A 17,740-nucleotide genomic window follows, 5' to 3' on the forward strand; every position below is an offset into this window, starting at 1 on the left:
GGGACACCAAGGGTCATGCCCACTACCTTGCAGTGCAGGAATCTCAATTAAAGCATCCATGGCAGATGGCCACTCAACCTCTGCTTAAAAACCTCCAAGGAAGGAGAGATTTATCCAATGAAAGAGAAAACCATCAAATAAGGATTCTCTCAACAGAAATACTGGAAATTGTAGTTCTGCAAGAGGTCTACGGCATAGCTGCCAAGTTCTCCCTTTTTTAAGGGAAATTCCATTAGGCTTCCTCGCGAGAAAAGGGAAAACTTGGCAGCTATGGTCTACGGGTGTCTAATAAAGAAATCTTAAAGGTAAAAGGTAAAGGGACCCCTGACCATTAGGTCCAGTCGTGACCGACTCTGGGGTTGCGCGCTCATCTCGCATTATTGGCCGAGGGAGCCGGCGTATAGCTTCCAGGTCATGTGGCCAGCATGACAAAGCCGCTTCTGGCAAACCAGAGCAGCACATGGAAACGCCGTTTACCTTCCCGCTGTAGCGGTTCCTATTTATCTACTTGCATTTTGACGTGCTTTCGAACTGCTAGGTTGGCAGGAGCTGGGACCAAGCAACGGGAGCTCACCCCGTCACAGGGATTCGAACTGCCGATCTTCTGATCAGCAAGCCCTAGGCTCAGTGGTTTAACCACAGCGCCACCTGGGTCCCAGGTGCTAATCTTAGCACCCTAATAAAAGAATTCACCCTTGACAAAGATTATGCTAGTTTACAGCTATCTGAGTTAGTAACATACAGGTGCCCTATTTCTCGTGACAATAAGCTGTAATAGCTAGAATATATTCTCAGGACAACATCAGTATCACTCAGACGCAGCCACAGCAGGCAGGCCAGCCCACTGGCCCAAAGTATGTGCTTTAAAACTGCACCAATTACTAGTGGCAGCATCACAGAGAAAGTTCAGACTCACCTGCTGGGGTACTTGTACACTTGTGAGCTGTAGAGGTGATACCGTTCCAGGCTTCGTCTGCACACTAGCTTGGACCAATAACCTCTGCCAAAACAAAAACAAACTAGCCAAGGATCAAGGCAAACAAAGACAATTCACAGGGCCACATTTCCCTCATTATAATGCACACCAATCTCTGACTTTTGTCTTCTGGGTTTCTGGGGGTTTTCCTGTTGTTATTCTGTCTCTCACAGCTACAATAAACCTACCGTTAAAATTATGGCCTGGCCATTTCTTTGTCAGAGGACAAACAGGCAAATTTAGCAGGGGATCAAATACTTCCCCCCCCCCTCACTGTATATCCCACTCAATATTTATGGAATCCAAGAACTTTATTCACAGCTCTCCTCACCTTTTATTCTAACACCACTAATTCAGAGGTATCTGCACTTTTAGAATGTCAAAGTAGTCCTGATTAAGAGAGCGGCCCCATCTGCTTCATTACAGGGTGGCCATTGTTGAACTAACCACAGAAACTATGGATGAGCTACATACCTGCTGAGTAGCCTGGACTTGCTGGACCACCTGAGTTGGCACCCCTGACTGTGTGGCTGTGGAGCCTGGACTGGACTCTGAAACCGTGTCACTGGGCCTCATGGAGCCTTCTGTAGAGAGGCAGACGAGAAGAGTTAATAGCACCAGCCCCAACTCTCCAGCCACCTGTTTAAAATCTCAAAAGCAAAGTAGGTGAAGCGTAAGACTAGGCTCAGAACACTCTAGCTCAGGCATCGGGAGTTCAGGTGTCCATTGCCCTAGTTTATAATATGATTCAGTGAAAACTGGAAGGTCAAGAGTAATGACTCCTATGTTTAACTGCTAGCTCTGTGGAGTGTTCACACAATACATTCTGCCACCTGACATAAGTATAGCACACAATGAAAGGACTTTGCCCCTGCATCTCTTGCAACATTGCAGGGGATCTTGGGCCCCATTTTACAGATTACACACTTGCTAAAATATCACCCCCATAAACTTTGATGCCCCAAGCAACTGCTTGAGATGATGGCCCGTGTTTTGGAGGCGAACAAATTCTGACCAGAACCACATTTCAATGTAGTTTCTACCTATCCAGAACTATCGCTATCCAGACCCCAACCTCAGATAGTAAAAGGAATTGTATGTGGTAATTAAACATATAAAAGGTTGACCTTTCTGAAGCAGGAATAGACAAGAAAATAAATTCTCCCCAGAATATTTCCAAATTACTGTTATTTGATGCAATAAATATGCAACTGTTACTTGTTTGTGGAGAAGGTTCCATGGGTATTTCCTGAAGGCAGTGATATCTCATTTTCTCAGCACTCAGTCTGCTATTTCTGGTCACTGCCGGTACAATCCTAACATGTGCACTAAGAAGTAAGTACCCTTGAGACCAATGGGGGTTCTTCCCAAGTAAACTGTGCATAGGACTACTGCCTGAGAAAATGCTATTCACACAGTCACAAACACAACACTCTCTTATCATATTCACTGTGAATTAGTGCTGTGTGGAACAGGCTTGTGTGTTACAGCCACCTAAGGGATACTGCCTGCAACATAGCTAGTAATAAGCAGCACTACCCCTCTCCACCACTCCTGCCATTTTATGAATTTTAAAATGCTTTGCCAACTTTAGAGTCTGAATGAACTCTCTCACTCTGTCAGAATAGCAACAATAAAAAATACACCAAAAAGACTACCCAATCCTGCCACAGCAACATTTCACTATTTTATAAACTCCTAAAATAAAAACAACAAAACTCTGACAACCATGTGCTCCTATCCTCATGACTGGTACATGGATATTCTGATTTTTTTTAGATGTGGCAAACAGCAGTATGTCTCTCTCCTGCAGAAAAGCTATCTCCACTATATAAACCCATTCTCAATTATGCCAATATAGGATATTGTGTCCCTGGCACTTAATCCAAACTCAATAAAGTTATCGTGCTATAATAAAAAATTCCAGTGTTTCTCATTTTCTAGATCTCACCCACCCCTCCCCTATTTTTCACAAATTGGCAAAGGAAGCAGGTACATCTATTTCCCAAAAGCAAGGACTATCACTTGAGGCAAGAAGTAGTTGTGATAACTAGGAAGCTTCCAGTGCCAAGTGCAGAATTCTGAACTCTTGGTGCTCAGGAGTTGGTTTTAACAATGTCCTGCTTGAATAGAGCTTGCTTCTTTTTTGCTGTAATTCCAGTGACCACAACGGATTTGCAAAAAAAAAAAAAAGCAGAGAATGTGATTTAGAAAAGCTCTGACCTCTGTCACAATTGGGCTGATCCTAAGCAGAAATCCCTTCCCAAGTACTTACGGTCAAAAGGCATTGCATAAAGGCAATCATAATACATGGTGAGGCTGTAAAAAGGGTTTCAGTTCTAGTTGTTCCTTTCCTTGAGAATAAAACAGACAAGGCTTTTATAAACTGCAACCTTGGCCAGGTAATCCCTGCTAGTTCCTACCAAAGCTCCAGACAGGTTGGTTTCAAATAAACATTCGCATTGTAGTAGGTACACCCTCTGTTCTTCTCAGGATGGGGTGGCGGATGCCGGCTGTTCACCTGATTGTAATCACGAAGCAGGAGTTCACGTTTCACGAGTGTCTCATTTGACATGCACAGCGGGAGGGAGAAAAAGGGCAGGGGAAGTCACTCTGGGCCACCTGCATTAGGCTTGTGCATTTATGTCCTTAGAAAAACTAGCATCATAAGTAGGGTTTCAAAACTGTTCTGTTTAAAAGCTTCAGCTCTTTTAACATGAAGAATGATCAGCAACTACATAACCAATATGACTATGCACATGTCTGAACTGAGGAGTGCAAAACCATATGGCAGACATCTCAACGATGAGAGTGTGTTCCATCTACAAAATAGCTGGAGGAGTTCAGTTAATGAAAAGACGCTTTCATTCAGTTAATGAAAAGGCGCTTGCAGACCCTCCAAGTGTCCCTATTTTCCAGGGATGTCCCTAACTTAGAGAAGCTGTCCCGGTTTCTGATTTGATCCCGGAATGTCCCACTTTTCCTTAGGATGTCCCTATTTTCATTGGAGAAATGTTGGAAAGTATAGTAGGATGTCCCTATTTTCACTGGAGAAATTTTGGAGGGAACAGAGTTATCCGACCCCCGAACCGTCTGAAGGCAACCCTATATAGGCAAGGTGTTTTTTAATGTTTAATGTTTTATTATGCTTTTATGTGTTGGAAGCTGCCCAGAGCTGCTGGGACAACCCAGTAAGATTGGGGGGGGGGTCCTAAATAGTAAAATTATCAATATGGAATGGGACGTCCCTATTTTCATAGGAGAAATGTTGGAGCAGGCATTCCCAAACTCGGGCCTCCAGATGTTTTGGAACTACAATTCCCATCATCCCTGACCACTGGTCCTGTTAGCTAGGGATGATGGGAGTTGTAGTCCCAAAACATCTGGAGGGCCGAGTTTAGGGATGCCTGTGTTGGAGGGTATCTGCTGTATCTCCCAACATTCACAGAGCTACCTTGGAGCTCAGTGAAAATCCTACTTTAATCAGGATATTCTGCTGTGGCTAACAACAGAAGGCCGTGTATTCCAGGCTAGAGGGTCATCAGACTGTCATAATGAGCCTTCCTTGAAAAGACAACTAAAGAAAATGCAGGAAAGTTATCTGAAAGCAGTTGCTGTTTTCTGGGGAATGAGAGGATATAAGATCAAAGCAAACAGGAAGAAGCAGGGTCAGAAAAGGGGGACTGAAAAAGAGCCTGACAAAAATAAAAGTTAAAAGGGTTGGACCTGTGATAAGCAGAATTTAGCCTGCAGTGATTGGGCTGTACACTGTACAAGACCTGAACCACTGCCAGATGGGAGCATTTTTGAATAGGCCCTTTGCCTGTAATGAACAAGCATTCTGTTCAATGCCCCAGTGACACAATTTCTAGATTTGCCAACTCTGACATGCTAATCAAGGAAAAATAGACAGGCTTTGATCCCTGGAAGGCAGAACATTTCCACAACTGCCCCTCCTCTCACTACTGCTCTTACCTCAAGGCCCAAAGGATAAGCTAATTTCAGGACATTTTGGTACTAGAACTATTTTTACCAGAGTATTAAAGGAGCATACTTCGATTACAACAGGGTTTATGATCCCCTGGGATCCCAGCAAAGGAACAGGGCATGTATCTGCACAAGCGTGTGTCTGCATGCACACAAACACATATCCACAGCCTTAACTCCTTTTGGAAACAAGTCACAGGAATAAACCTAAAGGAACAAAGCCCACTGGAATTAGCGCTGATCCTGGTAACTTTGCATGGTCAGTATTCTTATTCCCATATTGCAGAATGGACAGGTGAGAGAGTTGCTTGCCTAAGGCAACCGTGGTTTGCTGACATTGTCATTTCTTTAAAAGAGAAAGAGAAATATTATCAGGCATCTCTGTGTTCTTTTCACTATATTTTCCGAAAGCTTGTTGCCTGCCTTAATTTTCCATTTTTCTTTCTAGGCTAATGCGGACGGTTTGCTCTGGTCTGTCTCTGTCCTTAGTTGAAACATCATCTTAATACTGTGACCAGATGCAGACCCCATAGCTTCAACACAAGATTTCAGTTTGTTCTTCACTTTCCAAGATTTTCCTTAGCATCTAGCCCACTCAAAAGCTGGAGAACTCAAAAGCTTGTACACTATTTGGGAATATATTTCATCAGCCTAATAAGGGTATTGCCTTTATATGGATTTTGGAATATCACCACTAACCATCATTTAATGAGGTAGCCTACTGTACACACTTTGGCAACTCAGTTGAAGGACATAATTTAACTAGGATTTTAAAAACCTGAATAAGAAAAATGGCAAAATTATCCAGAAAAAAACCTTTGAGCAAAGTCCTCAGCTGCTATAAAACTGTTCAGTTCGACTTCACTGAAATGAAGGAGGGCTGGCTATATATCTCTAGCATCAACCCAAAGAGAAACCTGCTGTGACCACAGATGCCACTCTGCCAGCTTGCTCAAATGTGCTCTGCGTTGTTTGACAAAGAAGGGGGCACAAGGTAATGTGAGCTTTCTGAACATCCAAATAAAACTCTCACTGGCAGTGGAATGTCTACTCAAAAGCAAACTGAATTCATTGGGGCTTATTCCCAAATAAGCAGGGTTATGATTGCAGCCTGAGAAAAAGTTCCGAAAACAATTTAGCAGAATACATGAAGCAGGAGAGTTGGACTTCATCTAGAGTGAATTTGAACACTGCCTTCCTATTCATCTTTATTTCTGTTTTTCAGTGCACTTGTTTTTCAGTGTAGCTGAAAATTAGTGGCTTCTTCCATTTGCTGAATGAACAGGTCGGTGTAACTCAAAACCTTGCATATCCCTACATCAGCAGAAGATATCACCTTACTCTTTAGTTATCTCTGATTTTGTCCAAAGCACGTGTTATAACAGCAGCAGAGTAAAATAATAATAATAATAATTCTGACTTTAATATTAATGGATTGATTTTTAAAAGCTGATCAATTCAGACAATGCAACTTGCCAACAAGTAAATATAAAATGAGAGAAGTTGTGTTTTCTGTTTTCTAAACAAGCACAAGCACAAGCATATAATTGGCCGAGTGGTCACTTAACAGATACAAAGAAAGAAAGGAGATTAATAGTGCTGCCTGAAAATAAAGATTTAAAAAACCCAGAGATCTGTTCTAGACTCAGTTTTTCAAGTAAGAGGAAAGGAAGGAGCTGTCTTGTACCAAGTGAAATCCAGTACTGTCACTACTTCATGATTCTCCAGAGTTTCAAGCAGTGGACTTTCCCCATCACCTGCTACTTGATTCTTTTAACTGGAGCTGCCAGGGATTGAACCTGGGGGCTCCCCTCTGAAAAGCATGTATTCTACCAATGAGCTCTGGCCCTCCCCCATGAGGCAAGGTCAAATATTATTCCACTCCGCTGCTGAAACATATGAAGCTGGTTTAAACTACAACAGGCCACTGTTCTGCTTAGCCCAGTTTTGGCTGAACTGACTAAGAACGACTGTCTCTGTGACTGTCTATATGCAGATCATCTCCTGTCCATTTACCTCCTGGCCTTCTTGTCCAATTTTGACAAGAGTGTATGAAAAGAGCTATACTAGAGCCAACACTTCAGTAGAAACAGAAGGGGTAGCAGCTGAAGCAGGAAGGAAAATGTAGAAATGTGAAACAGGCAAAATGCAACCAATATCAAACATTTTCTGAACTCACAAAAATACCCCCTTACCTAGAAGCCCTCTTCCCTCATCTATACTCTGTTCATGTTTAGAGGCACTTTCCTTCAATACTCCTTCACTTCTTCTAAGATTAGACCCTGATACTGAAAACAGGTTCTGAGTCTGGATCCTGGCGAGAAGGTACTATTTTTCAAAGGATCACGTGAAGCTTTGCTTGAAAAATCCAGCAGAGTTTCCAGCTCTGCTTACTGAAAAAAGAACTAAGCTGAAGGAAAGACTTAGAACTGGGATAATGCACCAAATCCAACAGACATTCAATATTTCAACAGGACTCAATAGTGGGAAGTTGAATTCTGCCAGTTTTTTTTCAGTTGCTTTCCACAGATATGGAAATCTACACTCTCTGGAAAAAGCTCAACCACAAGGCAAATCAAACAACTTCACTCTGCAGCTTAGGAGCTACTTGATTAGAATCAGAAGCAGTCCAGGTTTATTTGGATCATATTTCAGGCCAGCTGAAGTGCTGCATTACACTACGAAAGACAGCAGGAATTCTATCTGGCTGCTTGCCCTGCCTCCTTAAGATATAGAGAAGGCTCCACCAGGAAGCAAGGCAACACAACTGATCCTAGGAGCCATTAAGATAGCAGAATTGAAGACATGACAGACATGACGCATCAAGCACAATCTCTATCCATTTTAATGAAGCATGCACAGAGGAACTTCCCAGAGGATTGCATCCCATGTTAATTAGCAGATGGTAATGCATTTTCTGTCTCAGCAACCAGAATATTTTGGCTTGGGCCAACTCTATCAAACACACACACACACACACGTGTACAAGGACCTGAATGCCCTTGAAGTGGAGCAGATAATAATGCATGGCTTGTACTGATCACCTTTGTCTAGAGTTGTACAAGTGTCATGGAAGGCAGTACCGGTATTATTCATGTGTTTCTTCCACCAAGCAGGTCAAAACGTTCAGTGAAAATGGCTGCAGATTTTCTGACTTAGTCTAATCTCCCTGGGTGCCCATGGCACGAAACGGGGTGTGGAGAGCCCAATGCACTATGCTGCAGCAATCCATGAGCTCAGCTCTAAATGCCTATTTGTGGCACAATCCAGGGAAAGTTAAACATTTTCAAGTATCATTAACGTAAAAGTGGAAGAGTTCAGTATGCACCTGAACCTCTCCCATTTAAATTGGCTAGAATCTCACCACTGATCAGAAGGCCTGCGCAGAGCTCTGATGCAGAGTTCATGTCATGTCTCCCAACAGACTGGATGCAGACTATAGACCAGAATAACTAAAAAACTATGTAGATAATTTCACTGACAATCATAAAAAACTGATTAGTGACAGCAAAGACCTGCTGCGGAAGACTAAACTGGGTTCTATTCTCATTGCCACACTTAAGTTCTAAATGCAAATCTTCATTGTTGATGCTGGAGCCAGAAAGAATTCTGAAAAACTCTTTTATCAACTGCAACTCTGTATATACATTCTAATTTATTAACCTACAGGGTTTTCCTCCCCCTGAAGTGAAGCTACTGGCCCTCCTTTCTGGATCTGTACCAGAGTCCAGATTAGGAAATGGTTGCTTTTTCTTTTATTAGACATGTGTAGCCAGCATATCTCTGTTCTGGTTCCTTTACTGAATATATTTTTTTAAATACCTATCAGGCTGTCTTGAAAAACAGTAGGCTGACCTGCAGAACTTTTGTGGGTGGAGTATGGCATCTTTTATCCTTTATTTATGGAATTTATAGAATTCTAAGGGGACCTAAAATTTAAAACATTGCCAACATCATGACCTTTTGCAGACTGACAGCTGTGCTTTTCCATGACAACTGAGAAAAGAAAAGAGTGCTTGGCAGCTTATAAATGACAACTAAAAAGACAAAGAAAACCATATAATCAGAAAGTCAGGTAAGCAGGGGCCGAAATATAGCTGCAACTTTAAGCGTTCCAAATTTTAGCATATTGCGATGGGGGTCCAATATCCAATTTTCTTGTTGTTGACATGGGTGATAAAGTTATACCATGTTACTACAAAATTGTCCAATTTTGTATGCCCATGTGGAAACTGAAACTTAGAGGTAAGTTTTTCTGAAAGAGCAGTATGCTGGACTTTGCTATGCCAGTTTGAAATCATTGCCCATTAGGTCTTTCCAAAATCTTGCTAAGAAGCTCCTTGCTATTCAAATTCTTCACACCAACAAATACATTTAAAAGTGCCAGTTGAGGTGCTTTATCAATTTGTTGATGCATGCTACGTTGCAGATAGTTGAAGATAAGGATGCAGAACAATTGTGCTCAGTGACAGGACCCCCACATACCACCATTACATACCACCATTTCTTCCAAGGAGCTTGAGATAGTGTGCATGGTTCTCTTCCCCACCCCCACCCCCAGTTCATCCTTACAACAGCCCTGTGAGGTAGGTTAGGATAAGTCGAGATGGTGACTGGCCCAAGGCCACTTAATGAGCTTCATGGCTGAGGGAGGATTCAAACCCTGGTCTCCCAGGTCATAGTCCAACACTCTAACCATTACGCCACACTGGCTCTAATAGCCAGTGTGAGAACCCCTGGCTTGGTGCAGAAAATAAACCTAGGGATGCTGGCATGCACAGTGTTCAGATGGCAAGCCAGTTCAAATTAGGTGTCATGAAGGTTGAAAATAATACTGCATAGCCACAGCCTGAGAAGGACCGCCTGAGAGAAAAGATGTCCTGAGCTATGAACTATTATGGACAAAAATTAATTCAATGTTTGAAAAGCAAAAGTTGACAGGTGGAAAGAGCTGCTCATAATGGCTGCCCCCCCCCAAAACAACCCTAGAAAATAACCTTCCTTTTTAAGACCCATCAAACATTGAGCCTGACAATCCTTTTTAAGAGCACAAAGAAATAGCTTTTTTTTACTGCAGTTGACTTTTGAGTCAGGTTTAAGCTAGTAATCAGCTGGAACTATTTTACACACACATGGATGTATGCACACACACTTACTTGCTTTAAGCTTTCAAGATGGTCTGGGAGATATATTTAAATACAGTTAAAATTGTGCACTCTAAATGGGGTCTCATACAGAAAGAAGGGCCTATACTGAGCCTATAATGAACAAGTTCCAAAACAAATAGGTAAGTTAATGCTATTTGCACATATCTCTCATGAGATATTTTTTGGATTTGCCAAAAAACTACCAAAAGACAACCATCTGTGTGTGTCCCCGCCCACAAGTGCCCACTGAGGATAGGATAAGAAGCAATGGGATACAAATCACTCAAAGGCACATTTAAGGTAGCTATTTGAGGACATTTTCATGGAATTGTAGAGTTGGAATTATATTTTTTTTAAAAATAAAATTGGTTCATCAATCAAACAGGTAGTCTAGGAATGTGGTGGATCTCCATTCTTGACAGTTTTCAAGAGAAGACTGATAAGCTTATGCCTTGATCGGTTCAAGAGATAGCTGCTGACGGGACTCTCTCCTCTGCCACAGGTGACTGTTTTGTGATGACAGAGTCAGTAGAAGACCCTGGATTTTTTCTATAGACTACTTGCCTCCTTTGCAGGCTGTAAAATGCTTCACCCATTCAGGTACTGTACCAGGACACACTCTTTCCCCCTTGCCACACACATACTTACCAGAAACAGTGACTACTATGTACTGCTGTGGGGCTGGCGTTGGTGTTTGTTGCCCAGTAGGTGGAGCCTGTGTCTGGGGAGGTGGGATTTCCGAGACATACTGTTTCGAAGCAGGCTGTTGCTGTTGTGCATTTTGCAATTCCGCCACATATTGTTGCTGAGCTGCTGCCACCACCACAGGCGCTGCTGTGGCCACTGTTGCTGCTGGCTGTTGCTGTGACGGTTGCTGCTGTTGTGACTGTTGCTGCGCTGCCTGTAATTCTGTAACGTACGCCTGTGTTGCCATGCCAACAGTGGGGAAAATGATAATAAATAAGGCTTTTTTTTTGCTTCCTTTCGGTGAAGAAAAAAAAGAGGAAAAACAAATAAAACAAAAAAGAAGGAAAAATTAATCAATTATAAAGCATTCCATAGACAGAAAAAGCTCCCTACAGTTCTATTCACTGAACACTAACTTAATAACACACCATGCTTAATACCTAATTGCAGCCAATTACAGAAAAAGAGTGGCAACAGGTATGCTGCAAAAGATCTGTCTAGAAATCTGGGAGACCAGAGAACACCACTTTGCATTTACTCATGTGTATTCTGAATGGCCGTACAAGTCATTTTCACAAAATTCCTCCCATTCACAACTTTCTGAAATTCAGTATTCTACCAGTACCAAACAGATTTAGCCCATGTCAGATACGAGAAACTGAGGACTGAATCACAAGTTGTACAATCCTCAGGATTATTAAAATATAAAAACACAAAAATACATAGCATAGTAACAAACAAAAACAATACCCACCCATTCACCTCCAGTTTAAAAGGTCATAGATTGTTTAATTAGTCAAAGGCCTGGTTGAAGAATGTTTTTGCCTGGAGTCTAAAGGTATATAATGAATGCACCAGCCAAACCTCCCTGGGAGAACATTCCACAAACGGGGAACCACTGCAGAAAAGGCTGATAGTTACAGGGTCCGGATTGGTTCATGTGGAGAAAGGTGGTCCTTTAAGTATTGCAGCCCTGAGCTACTTAAGGCTTTATAGGTCAAAACTAGCACTTTTAATTAGGACCAGAAACTAATTGGCAGCCAGTGCAATCGGGCCAGGATTGGTGTTATATACTCAAATCGTCTTGCCCCTGGCTGCTGAATTCTGTACCAGCTGAAGTTTCCAAAGTGTCTTCAGAGTCAGCCCAACATATAACACATTGCAGTAATCCAACCTAGAGGTTACCAGAGTACAGAGCACAGACAACAGAAGTTCGGCTATCCCTGTCTAAATCAGCGTTTCTGAACCGCTGTTCCGTGGCACACTAGTGTGCTGCGAGACGCTGGCTGGTGTGCCGCGACGTGCGGCGACGAGAAGGGCGATTTGCATTGTCACGTGCCTGGCGGCCGCCAATAAACAAGACTGACCCGCCGGCTGGGTCACAACGCGGAGCGAGCGCAGCTCTCAACAGCCACCACCACGGGAGGGTGGTTTTAGACAAACTTAAAGAAGCTGGCTGGATGAGCTCAACCTGAAACTTGCTGAGCAAAGGATTGTGCTGGCAGAGAAATCAGCGGCTTGTGAAGCCTTATTACAGGAGATTGCAACCAACACAGCAATTGGCAAGTGTTTCTTACAGTCATAATTATATAGTCAATATAGGGCGGCACAGAGTTAAATTTTTTAACTTTTTTAATGGTGGTGTGCCTCGTGATTTTTTTCATGGAACAAGTGTGCCTTGGCCCAAAAAAGGTTGAGAAACACTGGTCTAAATAGTTGCAAACCCGGAAGTAAGTGTTCCGGTTTGTGAACTTTTTTTGGAAGTCGAATGTGCTCTGTTTTGAGTGTTACACTTCTGTTTTGAGTGCCACACTTCCATTTGGAGTGTTACACTGAGGTCTGTCTGTTTTTGCTATTTATTTTGCTTTTTGTGGCTCTTTTTTGTGTGTGTGACTGTGTGGAATCCAGTTCAGCTACTGATTAATTGTGTGACTGCAGTACATTGTTTATTGCTTTCATTTTATGGATCAGTGGTCTCGTTAGATAGTAAAATTCATGTTAAATTGCTGTTTTGGGGATTGTTATTAAAAGTCTGGAACGGATTAATCCATTTTATTACTTTCTATGGGAAAGTGTTATTGGTTTTGGAATGCTTTGGTTTTGGAACGGACTTCTAGAACGGATTAAGTTTGAGAACCAAGGTACCACTGTATTGCTGACAACGTACTCCAAAGCTCTGGATGACCCCACTCAGTGGTTTCATGTACCGGTAGGTGTTAAACCAAATGGGGGATAAAACTGAAAACTGAGGAACAGCACACTGAAGGCTCCATTGAGCACAAAGAGCACTCCCCAAGCATCACCCTCTGGATGTGACCATCCAAGTAGGACCAGAGCCACCACAAAACGGTCCATCCAACCGTAACTCAGACAGTCACTCTGGAAGGATACAATGGTTGATCGTTATCAAAAGCCACTGAGAGGTTGAGGAGAACGAACTTCCCCTGTCTCTCCCCCAACAGAGGTCATCATACAGGGCGAACAAAGCAGTTTCTGTACCAAAAACAATCCTAAATCCCAACTGAAATGGATCTAGAAAATCAAATTTGTGCCAAGACCTAGATCTGGTCTGCGACCACCTTCCAAAAACGTTGCCCAAAGGGAGATAGGCAACTGGCCAGTAATTAACTTAAGTTTTTCCAAATCCAGGGTTTCTTGAGGAGCAGTTTTACCACTGCCACCTTCAAGCTGGCAGGGAACAACCTCTCTCACAAGGAGTCATTAATCACCTCCTTGGCCCAGTCAGCTGTCTCCTCCCTGCTCGTTTTTTTGGGGGGGGCAGGGCTTTTTTCAGCTGGAACTTGCCAGAACTCAGTTTCGGCACCTCTCAGGTGGGTGCAATTGCCATTATAAGAGAACAAGGGAGATGTTCATTGTGAATTTTGGCACCTCTTTTGTCACCAGGGAGGGGGTGTATCAGCTTACAAAAACATTGATTTTGGGGGAGATCTTGTTTCTGATCTTGTGCTAAAGAAATTAGCTTACTTGGAAGTACTAGAGGTCCCCATGGTGACATACCCTTACCTATTTTATGAACCTTAATGGAATTCCACACTTCCCACCCCCTCCCCAAAAATAATCCAATACTTTCAAAACAGCCATTGATTTGGAAAGCACCACACTGTGATGCTGCATGCTCAACGCAAATCCCAGGAATTCCAGCCTTGTAATTAGCATTCATTCACCTGGGATGAACAACAGTCACCTCCAAGTAACTCTAGTATATTAACTAAAGCTAGGCAGTATCACTGCATATTTGGCTATATCAGGGGTAAAGGTAAAGGTAAAGGTAAAGGGACCCCTGACCATTAGGTCCAGTTGTGACAGACTCTAGGGTTGCAGCACTCATCTCGTGTTATTGGCCAAGGGAGCCGGCGTACAGCTTCCAGGTCATGTGGCCAGCATGACAAAGCCGCTTCTGGAGAACCAGAGCAGCACACGGAAACGCTGTTTACCTTCCCGTTTCTACGGCACAAGCTGAATCCATCAAGCATTGGTGGGCAGTGAGGAAATTTGGTAGGTATAAAAAGGTTGACTACCCCTGATATAAGGGACGCGGGTGGCGCTGTGGATTAAACCACAGAGCCTAGGGCTTGCTGATAAGAAGGTCGGCGGTTCGAATCCCTGCAATGGGGTGAGCTCCTGTTGCTCGGTCCCAGCTCCTGCCCACCTAGCAGTTCAAAAGCACGTCAAAGTGCAAGTAGATAAATAGGTACCGCTCCAAGCGGGAAGGTAAACGGCGTTTCCATATGTTGCTCTGGTTCACCAGAAGCGGCTTTGTCATGCTGGCTACATGACCCGGAAGCTGTACGCCGGCTCCCTCGGCCAATAAAGCGAGATGAGCGCCGCAACCTCAGAGTCGGTCACGACTGGACCTAATGGTCAGGGGTCCCTTTACCTTTACCTTTATGATGAAAATTAAACATGCAAGCACTTTCTAGAAAAGAAATAGGCTTAATTTATAGGAAAGCATTCCTCTGAATTAGTACTGAACAACCCAAAAAGGGAGGTACATCTGTGTGAAGTCCCCTTACCGATAACAAACTACACCAAATAAGCTGTGCTATTTTTATTTTTAGTCATTTCTGTTCTTATCATTGTCAAAAGACACTCGGACCATACTTATTGCTATGCTTAGGGCTGAAATTATATGCCCTTTATGTTTTATATCACACCACAGTGGTTTTCAAACTCCTCCAGGAAACTCAGGAATTCTATGGTACGATAAATCAATAAAAATCAGTAATGGCAGATCAGTTTCTCGGGCAAATAACTGCCCACCACTGCCAATCTTCACTTTCAATCTGAAGCTTTAGGGGAATGCAAGTGGGTATTTTAAGACACACCTTTGGTTTACATTATTATTTCTTATTTTCATTTATTAATTTATATATTGCTTATATGGCAAAACATCTTCTAAGTTGTTTACAACCATAAAATAAACCCATAATTAAAAGAGCAATAAAATTATCTTTAATTAAAATATACAATTAAATGAACAATTGAAAAACAGAACAGTTAAAGCAGTTAAAAGCAATAAAATCACGATTTCTGCTTAGGGAAATGCTTGCCTAGACAGTTATTTTCCTCAGGAGCTGGCAGAATGCCCACATCTGGTATTTCAGCAAGGAAGGCATTCCAAAACACTTGTGCCACTAGTGAAAAAAGTCCACCCGTATGTTAACGCAAGTCAAAATCATCAGGCCATGGCAAAACTGTGTTCCACTGGCTGATCATAGTGCTCTTACTGGGTGATGAACAGGAAGGTGTTTTTTTGTTTTTTGTTTTGTAACCTGGTCCGGAGTTATTTAGGGCTTTGTATGTAAGTAATAGAACCTTAAACTGGCTCTGTGGCTAATAGGCAGCCAGAGCAGATTCCCCAACACTGGCATGCTGAATAAAGAGCAACCCCCCAACCCCCAGGCTGCACTATTCTGGATCAGCTGCAAGCGAAGCCCCACACAGAGTGTATTACAATACTCCAGACACGAGGTTACAAACGTATGTGTCACAGTGGCCAAGTTATCCCTGTCCTGGAAAGGACGCAGTTGACACACCAACTGAAGCAGGTGATAGGTGCTCTTCAAACACAGAGGCCACCTGAGTCTCTGTGGGCAAAGATGGTTTCAAAAGCAGTCCTAAACTGATTACCATGTTCTTTCAGAGGGAGTACAACCCTTTCTAGACCAGGCAGACTCCCCAGTTCTTGGACCTGAAAACCACTTACCCACAGTGTCTCTGTCCTAGCAGGATTCAGCTTCAGTCTAGTAATTCTCATCCACTTCACCACTGCATTCAAGAACTGGTTCAACATCCAGGTTGTATCCAGGCACTGGTTCAGCTGACAACAGGCATTGGCCAGTGTCAGGAACACGTCACTCTTTTTAAGGTACACAGCTACCAAGGTAGTGTGTGAATAAGAACAACATGTGCAGAATAATGTATTAGAGAGCCAGTCTATGCAGAAAGTGTTCCCTGAAGTGTGTGAATTATTGTTGATTCCTTTGCATCTTAAGGGTATCTTGATGAGCACAAGAAAAAGTGTATGGTTTTTCAATGGATCCAATGGTGCAAAAGTATACAGTTGTACTGTACCTTGGTTGACGGACGCCTTAGCAGTCAAACGTTTTGGCTCCCAAACGCTGCAAACCCAAAGTGAGTGTTCCAGTTTGCGAACATTCTTTGGAACCCGAACGTCTGGCGGGACTTCCATGGCTTCCGATTGGCTGCAGGAAGCTTCTGCAGCTGATCGGAAGCTGCGCCTTGGAAGTCGAACAGACTTCCGGAACGGATTCCATTCTGCTTCCAAGGTATGACTGTACTAGCTTTCCAATAACAGAGATCTCTTAATCTATCTGTGCCTGGGGGGAGGGGGGTTCCCAGCAAAAAACTGCAGCCTTTGTGGAATGTAATAAAGAAGACAGTTCCATCTGAATGGTGCACTACTCCTCAAGGTCAGTGCCAGAGGCCTATTGACTTTAAAAAACCATAAATCGGCATCCTGTACTATAGAAATTGAGGCTAATGCCTCAAGAAATTGCTAGTCCTGGATGACTGCAGGCCAACTCTCACTATTTGTGACATAGCTTTACATAAAGAGCCAAGGTAAAACTCCTGTCGTGAATCTCTTCAATAGTATAAATTTTCCTTCTTATTGCCATACACCCAGAATTTCCTGGACATAGCCGGAATACAACAGTTGGAAGGAATATCTGGGTGGAAAATGCTGAAATGTCCTGGAAAATCCAGACGTATGGCAACCCATGTCGGAAGTCTAGATTTTGCTGAATTTCCTTAAAAATAGCCCAAAACTTCAAATTTCCAAAACGAAAAGATTTTCACTGCTTGAAATATGGCAACCCTATCTTATAGTAATCACTGCCAGCAAGGAGACCATTCTTCCTATGGCCTATTTATCCTCTGCCATGGTACAGACTTTTCCTTACAACCAGTGACACAGAGCTGCTACTTCTTGGCGGAAGGGAGAAGACACTTAGCAGTTCAAACACCAAGACTGAAAATACTGTTCTCTTGAAATGTCCAGCTTGACAGACTCAGCATTGCTCCTGGAGATGCAGTGGACTTGGTGCTACAGTGAGATCCAGGTCAGGGCAGCTGCCACTGTAAGGGATTATTTCTTTTTAGTGGGTGATCTGGCCTCCTCTGGAATTGAAAGTGTAGCATATATGTAAGAAAATGAGAAATTTGCCTGCCTATTTTTACACAAGGATTGGGAGCCCAGTTTAAAATGTGTTCTTCAATGGACTCTAGCCAGAACGCAGTATGAGAAATATGACTCAGACTTGTAAGCAGCCACCTGTGCGGGCCCCTGCAATTCCTAGATAACCAGGTAAGGAAGCTTTCGTAAAATAATGAAACTCAATTTTCCTCACTCCCACCCAGCTAGTTATAATATGGGGGAAAGAAACTGCTGTGCACTTAA

The 17,740-nt window shown here is 42.9% G+C and overlaps 1 protein-coding gene across 3 annotated transcripts in view; it reads right to left on the reverse strand.

Annotated features, from left to right (window-relative positions):
* The window catches only part of RFX1 (regulatory factor X1), a 47,781-nt gene that overhangs the window by 24,244 nt on the left and 5,797 nt on the right, over window positions 1–17,740 (reverse strand). Inside the window, exons 2-4 of one of the 3 annotated variants that reach the window (XM_035097438.3) lie at window positions 10,759–11,091; window positions 1,451–1,560; window positions 917–1,000 (exon numbers count right to left, since the gene is read on the reverse strand). In XM_035097438.3, the coding sequence (XP_034953329.1) occupies window positions 917–1,000; window positions 1,451–1,560; window positions 10,759–11,044 (480 nt within the window). In that variant the 5' untranslated portion in view covers window positions 11,045–11,091. Of the gene's footprint in view, window positions 1–916; window positions 1,001–1,450; window positions 1,561–3,399; window positions 3,510–10,758; window positions 11,092–17,740 lie in introns of those variants that run through there. The other 2 variants (XM_088658712.1, XM_088658711.1) reach the window with 2 other exon arrangements.

This window comes from Zootoca vivipara, chromosome 15, assembly GCF_965207765.1.
Source record: "Zootoca vivipara chromosome 15, rZooViv2.hap1.1, whole genome shotgun sequence".
NCBI lineage: Eukaryota > Metazoa > Chordata > Lepidosauria > Squamata > Lacertidae > Zootoca > Zootoca vivipara.